General features: G+C 40.6%; 1 protein-coding gene across 1 annotated transcript in view; it reads right to left on the bottom strand.

Moving 5' to 3' along the window:
• BACE2 (beta-secretase 2) overlaps nucleotides 1–15756 on the bottom strand; it is a 105233-nt gene that overhangs the window by 45058 nt on the left and 44419 nt on the right. The window contains exon 2 of the mRNA XM_037831451.1: nucleotides 9903–9991. Coding sequence (XP_037687379.1) covers nucleotides 9903–9991 — 89 coding nt within the window. The remainder of the gene's footprint in view (nucleotides 1–9902; nucleotides 9992–15756) is intronic.

Consider the following 15756-nt stretch of genomic DNA (forward strand, 5'->3'; position numbering starts at 1 on the left):
TTTAGGAATCAACTGAACAAAAAGACATAATGATTATAAAAATATGTGCAACTACTGGCAGAACCCAAAAGTATATGATGCAAATATTGACAGATTTGAAGGAAGAAAGAGACAGTTTGGCATTATAGTAAGAGATTTCAATACACCACTTTCAATAATGGATGGAACACCTAGATAGAAGAATAATAAGGAAATAAAAAATGTGAACAATATGATGAAACAATTAGAAGAGTCATACATGGAACAGTTCACTCAACAGTAGCAGAATAAAAATTCTTCTCCAGTTCACATTGACAATTCTCCAGGATAGACCATCAGTTAGGTCACAAAACAAGCCTCAAAAATTAAAAAAACTATTGAAATCTTACAATGGATCTTTTCTGACCACAAAGCAATAAAGCAAAGTGATAATAACAGAGGGGAAAATGGAAAATTCACAAATATATGGAAATTAAACAACATACTCTTAAACAACCAATGGATAAAGAAGAAATCACAAGGAAAATTAGGAAATATCTTGAGGGGAATGAAAATGAAAACACAGCATGCTAAAATTTATGGGATGCAGTGAAGTCAGGGCCAAGAGGGAAATTTATAGCTCTAAATGCTTACATTAAAAAGAACAAAGTTCTCAAATCAGCAACCTCACCTCACAACTGGAGGATCCATAAAAAGGAAAGCAAAATAAACCCAAAGTGAGCAGAAGGAAGGAAATTACAAAGATTAGAGCGGGGATAAATAAAATAGAGAATAAAAAAATAAGAGAGAATCAAGAAAACCAAAAGTTGGTTCTTTGAAAAGATCAATAAAATCAAGAAACTTTTAACTAGGCTGACCAAAAAAAAAAAAAAAAAAAAAAAAAAAAAGACACAAATAACAACTAAAGTCAGAAATGAAGTAATATGGGGGACATTACTACAATCCCACATAAATAAAAAAAACATTATAAGAGGTCACTATTAACAACTGTATGCTAACAAATTAGATAAACTAGATGAATTGGTCAAATTCCTAGAAACACACAATATACTTACCCTGACTCAAGAAGAAATAGAAGATCTCAATAGATTAATAATTAGCAAATACATTAAATCAGTAAATACCACTGTCCCTACCCACCCCCCGCCAAAAAATAAAAAAATAAAAATAAAAGTCCAGGACCAGATGACTCCTGTGGAGAATTTTAGCAAACATTCCAAGAAGAATTAACACTAATCCTGCTCAAACTCTTTCAAAAAATTGAAGAGGGGGGAACATTCCCGAACTCATTCTATGAAGCCAACATCACCTTAAAACCAAAGCCAGACAAAAATACCACAAGGTAAGAAAATCATACACCAATACCCTTATGAATATAGGTACAAAAATTCTCAACAAAATTCTAGCAAATTCAATCCAATGGCACATTAAAAGAACTATACAGCATGATCAAGTGTGATTTATACAAAGTATGCAATGGTGGTTCAACACAAGAAAATCAGCTCATGAAATACATTGCATTAATAGACTAAGGAAAAAAAACACACACACACGATCATCTCAATTCATGCAGAAAAGGCATTTGACAAAGTCCTGCATGTCTTCTTGATAGAAATACTTAGAAAACTAGGAATAGAAGGAAACTTCCTCAACATGATAAAGGGTATATATGAACCGCCCCCACAAACATCCTACTCAATGGTAAAAGACTGAAAGTTTACCCTCCAAGATCAGGAACAAGGAAAGATTCCCACTGTCACCACTGTTATTCAACATTGTACTGGAAGTTCTAGCCCTAGAGCAGTTAGGCAAGAAAAGGAAATAAAAGGCATCCAAGTTGGAAAGGAAGAAGTAAAACTTTCCCTATTTGCAGATGACACAATCCTATATAAAGAAAATCCTGAAAAATCACAACAATGCTACCAGGGCTAATAAATGAATTTTAAAAAGTGATGGGGTACAAAATCCACACACAAAAATCAGTAGTATTTCTATATGCTAGTAATGAACAATCTAAAGAGGAAATCAAGAAAAAAAGTTCATTTACAATAGCAACTAAAATAACTGAATATCTAGGTATAAATTTAACCAAGGACGTAAAGTACTTATACACAGAAAAATATAAGACAATGCCAAAAGAAATCAAAGAAGAATTCACTAAATATAAGTACTTAATAAGTACTTTAATAATAGAATGTACTTCTACATTCCCTGTTCATGGACTGGAAAACTAAATATTAAGATGTCAATTCTATTCAAAGTGATTTACAGATCTGATACAATGCCAATCAAAATTCCAACAGCTTTCTTTGCAGACATGGAAAGCCAATCATCAAATTTATATGGAAGGGTAAGGGGGCGTGAATAGCCAAAACCGTCTTGGAGAACAAAATCTGAAGACTCACATGATTTTAAAACTTCATACAAAGTCACAGTAATCAAAACAGCATGGTACTTGCACAAGGACAGACATATAGAACAGCAGAATTGAATTAAACGTTCAGAAATGAACCCTCATCGAAGGCCTATTGATTTTTGAAAGTGCCCAGTATACTCAAATGAGAAAGAACAGTCTTTTTTACAGTTGGTGCTGGGACAACTGGCAATCCATATGCAAAAAAATGAAGGTAGACCCCTACCTCACACTATATACAAAAATCAACTTTGGATCAAAGACCTAAATGTAAAAACCAAACTATAAAAGTCCTAGAAGGAAACATCTAAAAGAATTTGTGTTGGGTAATGGTTTCCTAGACTTTAAACCCAAAACACAAGTAACAAAAGAAAAAAGAGGTAAATGGGACTTAATCAAAATTAAAAACTTTAGTGCATCAAAGGGCTCCATCATTAAAGTAAAAAAAGACACACAGAATGGGAGAAAGTATTTGGAAACTACATATCTGATAAGGGTTTCAAACCCAGAATATATCAAGAAATCCTTCATCTCAACATTAAAAAGACAAACAATTCAATTTAAAAATGGCCAAAAGACTAGAACAGATTTTTCCTCGAAGTAGATACACAATAAATCACATGAAAAGGTACTCAACATCATTAGCCATTAGGGAAATGCAAATCAAAACCAAATGAGAAACCATTTCACACCCATTAGAATGGCTGCTATTTAAAAAATGGAAAATAATTAGTATGGGAGAAATAGGGAAAACATAGTGGAGAAATAGGAACACTCGTTCATTGGTGGAAATGTAAATTGGTGCAGCTGATGTGGAAGTCAGTTTGATGGTTCCCCAGAAAGTCAAATATAGAATTACCACATAACCTGGCAATCTAACTTCTAGATTTTTATCCAAAAGAATTGAAAGCAGGGACTCGAATAGATATTTGCACACCCATGTTCATAGTGGTATTATTCACAATTGCCAAAATGTGGAAGCACGCAAAGTGACTATCAACAGTCAAATGGATAAACAAGATGTGATATATACATACAATGGAATATCATTCAGCTGTAAAAAAAGAATGAAGCTCTGATACATGTGGCAGCATGGATGAATCTTGACTATACCATATTGATTGAAATAAGCCAGGCACAAAAAGATAAACATTTTATAATCTCACTGATACAATTATCATAAGCAAATTCATAGAATCAGAAACCAGAACACAGGTTATCGGGGTCAGGGTTGGGGTAGGGAATGGGGAATTAATTCTTAGTTGGTGTAGAATTTTTGTCTTGGGTGATGGAAACGTTTTGGTGTTGGATGGTGGTGATGGTAGCACAACATTGTGAACGTAATTAGCAGCATGGAATCATGTTTTAGGATCTGGTTAAAAGGGAGAAATTGTAGGTTGCATATATGTTCCTAGAATTAAAAAAAAACAGGACTGTACAACACAAACAATGGATCCTCTTGTAAATTATGGACTATAGTTAATAGTACAATTATAATATTATTCTTTCATCAATTGTAATAAATGTACCACGCTAATGCAAGGTGTTAATAATAGGGTGGTATATGGGAACTCTGTATTTTATGAATGATTTTTCTGCAAACCAACAACTTCTCTAATACAAAATACATAGATTAATAAAGAAAAGACTTAATACAGGAGAGTATTTAGAACAGAACCCCGGAACCTGGTAGGTACCCCATAAAACAGCTCCATTTTGATTTTCTAATTACTTGCTACTTTTATTCAATATATGACCTTTTGTTAGAAATTCAAAGATTTTTTTTCTAGGAATGTTCCTATAGAGCTATTCTCACTGAATATCCCAAACTGTCTCATTCTGAAGTCCAACTACCCCCATTTCAAGGGACCCATCTGCGAAGGATGACTTGGTTAAAGCTGTCAGGGGGACATGGGGGAGCCTTCAAGCTCTTGTACCACAGGTTTCTAGAAATTTCTTCTGTATTCTGGAACTTTCTGTAATGATAGAAATCTTCTATATTTGCATCGCTCAATATGGTGACCACATGGACTATTGGGCAATTAGTGTGACTGAAGAAGTGAATTTTTAATTTTATTTAATATTAATTTATCTAAATTAAAGCAACACATGAGGCTATTGGCTACCCTAGTGGAGAACAAAGACAGTCATAGAAAATGTGAGAAAAAATAATACTAAGCTCATATTCCCCAGGTTCCTTGAACTAAACGTCAATGAGTAAACACCCCAAAGATAACTAGAAGCAGTTCTAAGGATTATTAGTGCATAGTTTCCAGCACTTTAAATAAAAATTAAAATGCATACTTCCTTCATTTTCTAACAACCTACCTCTTGACACTAAAATGAATTGGCCCTCAATTGCTTTGTACACTACTTAAATATATTGAGAGAAATCCAGATTGACTTCACACCTGCAATGTCCATTCCTGGTGTCAGAAGTAGCCATCAAACAGTGATCTGGGCAGGTGGGAAAAGTCCATCACAGCAATAAAAATATTTTGAATCTAATTCAGGAAGATGTTCTTCCTGATATGAGTATTCAGGTAATATAGGATTAAAAAGTTAAATCAATTGAACAGAGGAAAAAAATAGCCACATAACTTTTTATTATTTTAAAAAAGACCCACTATTGTTTTCAGAGAACATCAAAAGAGACAGTGAAAAGGCAGAATTCAAAAGAGTTGAACCCTAGGACTGGCTCTGGTTCTCCTAAGCCACCCCACCCAGAAAATGCTGGGTCTAAAGAACTCTGCCTTAGACTTCCCTGGGGCACTTCTGCACATTTCAGGATTTGGTATCTACCCACAGGTTGGTTGACCAGATACCCCTTTTATCCTTTTAGTAAGCTGAAAGTGACCAGATCACGGTGTCCCGGGGGATGCTCAGTCAGCCTGCCTAACCTGGTGGTTCATCGACATCCTCAACAATGGCATAGGGTCACAGGCTTCAAAATGGCAAGTCCTCTCCTGCACAGGCAAATGACAGGCAAGCTTGGAAAAATTATCTAAATAATCAGGCAAAAATATCTGTCACTCCCACCTAGAAAGGTGAGGCATTTGATCTTGAATATCCAGGTTAACCTTCTGCAATGAGGTCACCAGGTAATTCTTTTAACTCCCTAATTCCTTACAAGTGTCAGATGAGAAAAAGAAAGTGTTCCCTTGCCACAACTACTCAGGGGGCTTCACCCTAGATGGAGTACGGGAGTGAGGAGACATTTTAATGGAAACGCACTCAATTTCCTTAATAGATTAGTAAGGGGTCAGGGGCATGAGTGTATTTCATCTCTCATCAAGCCAACTGGATGAAGGTTATTTTATTGGCTAAAAATGAAGTATATTTAAAAACATTCATGACCTTCTTTTTGTTATACAGTAACTCATTGGAACATTTACCACCAGGAAAAGAGGGCTTCTGATGGGGACAAGCTACACAAATGACTAATGGTAGCCTGGTGTCTCATTCCATAAATCAAAGAGCTCCTGTCAAAGAACCTCAAGCCAAATCTCCAATTACCGGAAAACATTTCAGGAAGCATTAAACCTGAATATCCAAAGACTGAGGAACTTGAATCAGAGACTGACAAACCCAACCAGGAACCTTATTATAACTAAGGAGATCAGAAGGACAAGCAAATGCAGAAACATCACAGGGCAGGAGGCTACATCTCAGAACAGAAACCCTTATCAAAAACTGAGAAAGGAAGTGAGTATGTTCTCTCGGCTTCCATGAAATACAATGGTGGGAAGTGGACATACGGCCAACTGGAAAGTTAGCTGAAAGCATTAGACAAATAAATGACACAAGAATTTACATAGAAAGAAATGTTTATATCTTTTCAGTAATCTGAGTTGACTGTAAGCCTACAAAAGGCATGGAAAAAAAAAAAAAAAAAAAAACAGAGGAAAGGAAATAAAAGAAGGTTAAAGGAAACCTAAGTAAGTATTTAACCTGCAAAACAAGTACGACAATAAGGAAGCAGTTGATGGAACAGAGCTTGCCTAAAACTCAGAAATGCAATAATTCCCATCTGATTTAGCAAAAAGAAACCTGACAGCCCTGTTAAAGAATGTTTCTATTTAAAAGAAAGGCAGTGCCAAGGCTAGAGGCCCACACTGTGAGTAATATTTTATATTTAATCAGTAAATTTCAACATGACTTTCAAATTACCAAGGTAAGCTGAGGTTTTGTAGAGCAGAAATGCCAAGTGGGTGAAACTGGCAAAGTCAAGTCTAGGGCTTCCTCTAGACCTTGGCAGTTTCTGTTAGTCCTTTTCTTAGGTATCTACAAAGGGAGAAATAAATTAGAACCTGGATTGCTCAGAAAGCAGGCAGGGAGTCTAACTACAGGGGTGCCCTGACTTCTTGTGTGGGATTAGCAGGGGGGAAGGCTCAGCCATCAGATTCACTGTCGATGCGGCCAGGAGTCTTCGTATTAAATCAGGAGCAAAGGAACCAGAGTTGTCTTTCGGCATGAAAAAGAGGAACCACCAGCCACCTGAATGCAAGCTGGGCTCTGGGTTCAAAAGCCATTTGATTACACCAAGTAAGTTAGAGAAGTTAGAAAGAGGTGTCCTCCCAGAGCCTGTAGAGAGAACCATGGCTCTACCAAATGACACAAGAAGCAGAAGAGAGATGGGAAAGAGGCCTGGTTGTATGGTTGATTAAATATTGCACACATGCTAAATGACATTGTACACAGAATTTGTGGTGCTGTTTACCCTTGAATGCTTCAATCATTGCATCTGCAGGGAAAAAGGATCACTGGTTGAAAAGTCTGCTCTGACCCTTCTTGAACCCTGGCTACAGGGACTGAGTTGCTAGGCATGTAAAGTCCTGCTGCCAAAGAACCACCATTTACCTACAGGGAAGGAAGCAGCCATAGATGGTGATGAATCTGCATGCTTATTCCCCCAAAATAATTCTACATATCACCCAGACTAACCGTTTGCTTCCGCTGTATTATGTGCCTACACATGCGTGATGAGAAACAAAATGACTCCTAGCAGGGAGGAAAACTCTGCAAAATAAGTGATCGAGCTCCAAGTATGATGTTCTGCTCCTTACACCCCGAGCCCTGGGGAAGCCGTAGGAAAAATGAGTAAATGTGAGGTACAGAGTGGAACCCCTCAGTGGAGAGAACACAGGGCAAGGAATGCTTTGCCACCAAGATAAGCACTCTCCCTGGCGAAGATACTGCCTCCCAGGGGCGTTTTTGGCTGTTCGTGGGCCAGCACCCGCAGGCTTGCAAGGTGCAGGGTGGTCACAGAAAATGAAGAATTGTCCCACATCCCACACCACTTTCCAAAGTCCCTCTGGTCATCCAAATGGGTGAAAAGCCTAGTGGTCATCTGAGCACAGAATGCACCTCCTTTTTCCAGGTACACAAAATAGTTTTTACACTCTTTTAAAACCCATTGGATTTTCCAGGAATGCAACTACCAAGCAGGTTGAGGGAAGGTGATGTTTTATTTTGTTTGGAATTTTGCAGGGATTCTTCGCACTGCCAACCCAAGCCCCTCCAGGTGTCTGAGTTCAGTGCGATCCTCCTTTGTCGGTGTGGACCCGCCCTGTTCACGGCACCCCCCACGCGGCCGTGGGCAGCCTCCCATGTCCCCCGTCTCTTAGTGTAGCTCAGCCAGAGCATCTACACCGAGGTACCCGTTACCTTACCACAAGTGACTTCCCTTTTATCGTGCCCTACATTATATCAGGGCGTTATAGAATTACGTATGGAGGTAAGTTCTATTACCTTTGCATTTCATTTCAGTGTTACAAAGTGGAAGTTATAAAAAGGGGTGCTGGGGCTGATGCCTAGAAAACTGAAGACCTGGAAGTTTGGTTGTGGGCAAATCCCTTGGCCTCCTGGACCCTCCCTGCTGCTGCATGAGGTAAAAGGAGAGGTTTGGGCCCACTCAAAGTTCTGTCCCATGATGAAGCAGCTGCAGAGAGCAACTGGTGGGGGGGGGGGCGTTTGGGGGAAGAAGATTTGGAAAAACCACCAATCCGAATAGGAAAGGTCAAAGGGTAGCAGGTGCATCATAAACCCTCTGGCTACAGAAACACCACCTCCAATTCTACACACATCTTTGTGATTGTAGCAACAATTTTGGGGCACATTTAGTCTTCTCAAAGCAACCACTAGCCAGGACTTCTACCCTGGAATATCAATGACGAAAGCTTTCCAGAACACTGCGTCATAAATGAAGCTGTAGGTTCCTTGAGGAAGGGACTGACCATACCTCTGTAGCCCCAAGAGGCCCCGGACAGCACCAGATGCCACTCCCTGCCCCCCCACAGGAAGCTACAGCTGGGCATATCGGAGAAGACCACACCTATTTGTGCCACCAAAGTGGAGACCAAGATGTGATGCTGGTAGAAATTGGTGGGTGGTTTCTCCTCTCCCAATATTTTTCACACAGAGGAAGTCTTTTTCCCTTCTTACAATTTCCTGGCACTTTCGGAAGCTTCCCAGTCATTATTTTCCCCTCTTTTTTTTCCCCTCTTGTTTTTACCCCAGCTGAAGTTGGGATTTATTCCCTGGGACAAAACAATGTGGGTGAGGAAAGTAAGAAAGGGTTTTCAGTAAGGAAATGTGACACGGTAGCTTCAAATCTGTTAGAGAGCTCATGATCCTAAAAAGCAAACCATTTCATATCAGCTTATTCGTTTTGTCTGTTGAGTTCAAATCTTAGGGTCACACAAATAGATGTGAAGATGGAGATGTGCACATCGGTGTGGCTTCAGGCTCCCCGGAGTTCCCTAGCGGACAGGAGGCTTCCTGCTTAGGGTTCCTTGGGCCTCACCCAGCGCCCCTCCAGGAAGGGAGACTCAGGGCCCAACTCTGCCCGAACTTTCTTCACTTCCAGAAACTTCCATCCAGGCTCCCCTCTTTTTGTACAACCCTGCCTTAAATTACTAGCATGGAGCCCCAGCTTTGTGCTCTCAACACTGATTCTCTTCCAAACAAGTCATGGATTCTTTCGCCCAGAAACACCTCCCTGTCCAGAAATGGTTTGTGTGTGCCACACCTTAATGGCCCACCTGATCAAGGGCAATGCAAAAGTGGTTTTCCAGGCATTGCTTCAGCTGGGGAAGCAACCGCACCCCCTGCCCAGAACAGACTCCCCTTCCCATACAATCCTTTTCTCCCCCTGCACGAGCCCACCTCCTCCTTAGGACCCGAGGGACTGCACTAAACATCAGCTTGTCACTTGTGTGACTACAAGAGCTGTGTTTGACTTCAATTTTTATAACGCAAATATCATGTAAATGCACCAAGGCTCTTAAGACAATCCCACTATGAATTTCCTTGTAATGAACATACACATGTACATATGCATACAACATTCACACTTTTCCTTGCCCTCCCTCCCTCCCAAAATAAACAAACAAACAAAAAAACCCCAAAGAAATAGCCATTTGGCGGTTTTGTTCCGGTGTATTTTGAAGTATGTCAATTCACGTGGTGCTCCAAACCTGCCCACGCCAGCCACTGCTCCATCACTTACCTACTGGTGTCAAAGTACGAGTCTACGTAGGAGTGTGGGGCACCTGCCACAGCGAAGTTACTGCTTCCAGTATCGACGAGAATCTGCAGCTTTTTATTTTAAGGAGAGAAAATAGAAAGTATCAGGTTATTTGAATAAGGCAATACTCTTGAATAATTTTTTTTAGAAAAACTAAGTCCTCGAAACAATTTATCGGTTGGAAAAAGCTTACATGGACTAGGAAAGAAAGCTGTTATAAAGCTGACATCTAAGAAGCTTGTGGCAGGGAGGGTGGAACTGTTTTGCCTCAGATACACACCAAGTCTGAACCTACCTTCAAGAAGCTTTGACAGAACATAAATTCAGTTAAGTAACTGGGAGTTCATTAAGCCACTGGTACTTTCTAGAAAGCCCTTTCTCACCTCTGGGCTTTTGTCCAGGTGTCTCCCTGCTGGGATTGCTGTATTTCCAAATCTCCTTTGGAAAACCTGATCCAACATATCATCCCCTCCCCAGGATGTTCCCCAGCCTCCCCCTGGCAGTTGCTATTCTCGCATCTCCGTTGCATAGCAACCAAGAACACCTGCCCAAGGGTATTGTTTTTTAGTGTGTTTTTTTAAGGCATAATTTACATAGAATAAAATGCAAGATCCAAAATGTTAACAAAGCGAACTTGGACATGGTGCAATCCTTGTAACCATCATCCAAACCAAAACAGACATTTCCATCATCCCAGAAATGCCCCTTTCCATTCACTCTCTCCTTATTCCAGGATATCACCCTCTGACTCCTCTTCCTATGGCTGATTTTACAGGTTCTTGGATATTATATAAGTATAACCATAGAGCATGTGGTTTTGGTCTTGTTTGTGTTGAGTCTGGCACCTTTGGCACAACACTTTATGTATCGGTGCTTTATTTTTATTCTTGATTAGCATTTCTCTGCATGGAGATGCCACAATTTGTCCATTCTTCTGTTGATGGGCACCTGACTGTTTCACGTTCTTGGCAATTATGAATAAAGCTGCTGTGGATATTCTTGCACAAATCCTTTTGTGGATGGATGTTTCTATTTTTCTTGAGTAGATACCTAGGAATGGAATTTGCCAGGTCATAGGGTGGATGTATTTTCAATGTTACCTAAAAACTGCTGGGCAGTTCTCTGAAGCAGAATTAAACCAAGTTACATCCCTAGAGGCCACATACTGATGGTCCATTTGCTCCATATTCCCCAATATTTGGCGGTTGGCCTTTTAGATTTTAGCCATTCCACTGGGTGTGGAATGGTATCTCATTGTGGTTTTAATTTGCAATTCCCTGGTGACCAGTGATATTCATCTGTTGCGTGGTATTTGAATTGTTTTGCCCATCTCTCCATTGAAATCCAAGGATAGGATGCGGTCTCAGTTTCTCAGCTGCTAAAAGAATACTATACAGTGGGTTGGCTAAAACAAGGGGAATTTATTGGCTCATGGTTTGAGGCTAGGAGAAGTCCAAAGTCAAGGTATCAGCAAGGCGATGCTTTCTCCCCGAAGGCTGTGGCGTTCTGGGGCTGGTGCCAGTGATCCTTGGCTCCTTGGCTTTTCTGTCACATGGCAACGCACATGGTGGTTTTCTCCTTTCCCTTCCAGGTTCTGCTGACTTCTAGCTTCTTCCCCTGGCTTTCTCCCTATGTCCAAGCTCCTTTGCTTATAAAGACTTCAGCCCTATTGCACTAAGGCCCATTCAGTTTGGGCAACTTAACTAATAACACCTTCAAAGCTCCTGTTCACAAATGAGTTCACACCCACAGGACTGGGGTTGGGACCGAAACGTGCCTGTTGTGGGGGACATGATTCCATCCCCAACAGTGTGTATGTCATTTATCTCTTTATGCCCAGCATCAACCTCAGCCCAACATATAGCCAATTGGTTACAGAATGAAAAAAAATTTTTGAAACAAGCATGGAACATGTAGATATATCCAAAAGGTTGAAAGTCAAGTTAAAAAAACCCCACAAAACTATAGACAAGTGTGCTAGTTTGGATATATTATGTCCAGACAAAAGACATATTATTTGATGTAGTCTTGTGGGGACAGATGTATTAGTGTTGATTAGATTGTAATTCTTTGATTGAGTGTTTCTATGGAGATGCGACCCACCCAACTGTAGGTGATAACTCTGATTAGATAATTTCCATGAAGGTGTGGCCCTGCCAATTCAGCATGGGTCTTGATTAGTTTATTAGAGCACTATAGAAGCTCAGACAGAAGGAGTGCGCTTGCTACAGCCAAGAGGGACACTCTGAAGAATGCACAGGAGCTGAGAGAGGAGCTGCAGCTTACAGAGACATTTTGGAGATGGCCTTTGAAAGCAGACTCTTGCTCCAGAGAAGCTAAGAGAGCACAAACACCCCAAGAGCAACTGAGAGTGACATTTTTGAGGAACTGCAGCCTAGAGAGGAATGTCCTGGGAGAAAGCCATTTTGAAACCAGAACTTTGGAGCAGACGCCAGCCACGTGCCTTCCCAGCTAACAGAGGTTTTCTGGATGCCATTGGCCATCCTCCAGTGACAGTACTCAATTGTTGATGCATTACCTTGGACACTTTATGGCCTAAAGACTGTAACTTTGTAACTAAATAAACAATCGAATGTATGATTTGTTTTGTACGACTGCGTGGTATGTGAATATATCTCAATAAAATGAAGATTAAAAAAAAAAAAAACCCTTTTATAAAAGCTGATCCATTTCTGGTGTTTTGTGAAAAGGCAGCACTAGCAAACCGGAACAAGAAGAAAACCAAAATAGGTCAGTGTTTACCTAGGATTATCTTATTTGCTTCCAGCAAGCTCATCACCTTCCACCATAAGAACAGTAGAAGACATTCAATAGCACCTGCTGTGTGCCAGGCACGGCTTGAAGCCGTTAGCTTGGGTAACACTCCCGACAACCCTGAGAGTGTCTTGGTCATCATCCCTATTTCACAGATGGGGAAACTGAGGTACAGAAAGGCTGACCTGCCTGATCACAGGGGAACACAACAGACCTAGGGCTCAAATCCCAGGGATCTGATTCCAAATGCCATTCTCTTCACCTGACTCAGCCACTCCCTAGACCCTATGACTTATCATAGAACTGACTTGTTCCTTCCATTTCTTGTCTGTCCTTCCCGCCACCCCCAGCACGTAAGCTCTCAGCAGCTGGGATTTTTGCTAGTTTGTTCCCTGCTGTCCTCGGAGCTTAGAACAGGGCCAGGCACATAGGAGGCCCTCAACTATTTGTTGAATGAACCATTAAATTATTCTCAAAGATAAAATCAGACACTAACTTTGCTCCTGGTTCAAAGATAACATGGATTCAGGAAAAAAGAAATCCACCTGCCCATGTTATTTTTAACCTATTATCTGACAATACTAAGGAAAGATGAGAGGAATCACTTAAATTGCTATGAGTCTGTCTTATTCAGCCTCTCAATGTGATACTGTTGTTTGTATATTCTTAAGGTTTATCTCTGATAACTGTAGTTGCCACAGTTGTTCAGAAATAGGTTCAGTGCCTCCCACCAGTCCTTCAACCCAGTTACTTCACTGAGCTTGTAGACTGCTACATTTTGTTCAGTGTCCCATTTGCCCCACCCTAAAATGGGCTCCATTTTCTCCACATTTTCTTATTCAAGAATGCCTCTCTGTACTTTCACATATGAGTAGTAGTTTGCCTGGGTATAATATATTTGTGCCATATTTTTTCCCCTCAACATTTTCTAGATATTTCTCCAAAGTCTTCTGGCACTGAGCATTGTGAAAAAAATCTGAGGCATGCCTTATTTTTCATCTCTGCAAGTGGCTTTCTTTTTCTGCTCAGTTGCCCAAAGAATTCTTTCCTTATCCATAAAGTTCCATAACTTTTTCACAATACTTCTTTATTTTGGATGATCCAATATAATTTTCCCAGAGAACAGACTGACCTTTCAACTGACAGATCCAATTTTTCTTTCATTTCAGGAAAATGTTTTAGTATTTTATTGCTGAATACCTTTTTCTGTTTCATTTGTTAGGTTCTTTATTCAAAGATATCAGTTATTATATTATGAACTTGATCTTCCATACTGATTAACACTTGTTTTAATTTCTTCATTATTTTCCTCTGCACTCATTGAATTATTTTGAGCCTTCCTTTTACAGGAAGAATTTGAGGGTGTTTTGTGGTTTTTTACACACTGGTTTTGTTCCTTGTTTCTAATTTATTTCTTAGTTCTGTGATTTGTGTAGGTATAATATATCGGGTCATATTTTTTTCCCTTTTGGCTTCTCCACTTGCTTCCTTACTGCTACAATATCCGTTTTCATTCCCTTCACCTCATCTTTGAATTCACATGGTATATCCCAGTTTGGCCAAGTACTTCCGTAGCACAATGCACTCCTGGAATTTTCTTTTATTCCTTTGTTATGATTTCTTCCAAAATGAATTTCCCATCTTTCTTTTGCACATTATGTCTTGTTTCTTTTATTCTCCAGCAGGTTTGCATAATTGCTGCCCTGGTTCACACTTAATATTGTGTCTTTGTGCAGATTTTAGTTTCCGCAGCCAGTGACCTGGACTTGAGTGCTCCAGGTGAATGGAGCAACCTGCTTCAGGGTCCAGACCGTGCAGATGGGCCCCTTCCCTGGGCAGGGACACCTCTCAGCTTTGTGCTGTGGAACCTCAGCTTTCAGCAGACTCCACTCCAGTGACCATTTCCATCCCCACAGCCAGAGGAGGAAATTAAGTTACACCATAACTCTCCAATCCTTTTTGGGGTGGGCTCTTGGCTAGGCTTGTTCCCCCAGGACCCTAACCCTCACCCTAAAGGGTCCCTTGGAGGACCCCCTTCTCGGTTCAGCTCATCCCCGTTCCTTGCTCTACCTGCTTTGCTTGTGCTCCTTCCCTCCCCACTGTCCTCCTGGTTCAGCAGGTGGCTCTGGGACCCTCCATCCAGGCAGCAGGACTTGGAGGCCCAGAAATTCCCACCAGCTGAGTCTATTTCTCTCCGAAATTATAGGTGCTTGTGAGAATTATCAGGATTTTTTCCACTTGCTGCCCCTCTTCACCCAACATAATTCGTGGGTGGTTGGGTGGGGAATATACTTAAAAGAATAACCAGTAAATTCTTCATTGTCTATTCATTTCTTCTTTATTTTTCCACTGTTATTTCCCAAGTCAAGTGTTGTTTCATTTCAGTGAGGGCCACACTTAACCCTCTAAGTACAAACACGGCCAAACAAACAAACAAAAAAACCAAAAAGTAATTTAGAAAATGCAATACGAGCAATGCTGAGTTTTTATTTGCCATCTATCTATATGAAAGACTAAAACAGAAGGATCTCCATCTTAAGGCAAACTCATTCGGGCAGGTGAAGGAAATTTTCAGTATTAGCAAATGTAAATCCTTAAATCACTTTGTGTAACAAAGGACTAAAAATACTCTCCATCATCATCATTACCAGTTAATTTCTGAGTTGGTACAAACCCTCAATCGGCTTAAAACGGCAAGTTGCCCGAGTAGTCTGGATTTTTACCCACTCTTGAGTCATAGTTCTCTCCAAATCTGTCTTACGGCTGCATCCAAATCACCCGGGGAGTGTGATAAAAATACAGATCTCAGGGTCCAGACCAGAGGGGGGCCCTGGAATCCGTAGCCTGAACAAGCTCCAGGTGTGTGGAACGAGCAGTTAGCACAGGAACCCCTGGCTCAGGCAGGGGCAGCAATGGGCAAAACCAGCACCACTTACCTCTCCGGGCCTCGGGCCTCGCCCGGAAAATGGGCACAAGGATCCCATCGGAAACGACTGCCGTTCGGTTAGGCGAGGGGCCCAGAAGAGGTGGTCACCTGAGTGCCCTCTGTGTTCTCATGCCC

Source organism: Choloepus didactylus, chromosome 1 (genome assembly GCF_015220235.1).
Source record: "Choloepus didactylus isolate mChoDid1 chromosome 1, mChoDid1.pri, whole genome shotgun sequence".
NCBI classification, from domain to species: Eukaryota; Metazoa; Chordata; class Mammalia; order Pilosa; family Megalonychidae; genus Choloepus; species Choloepus didactylus.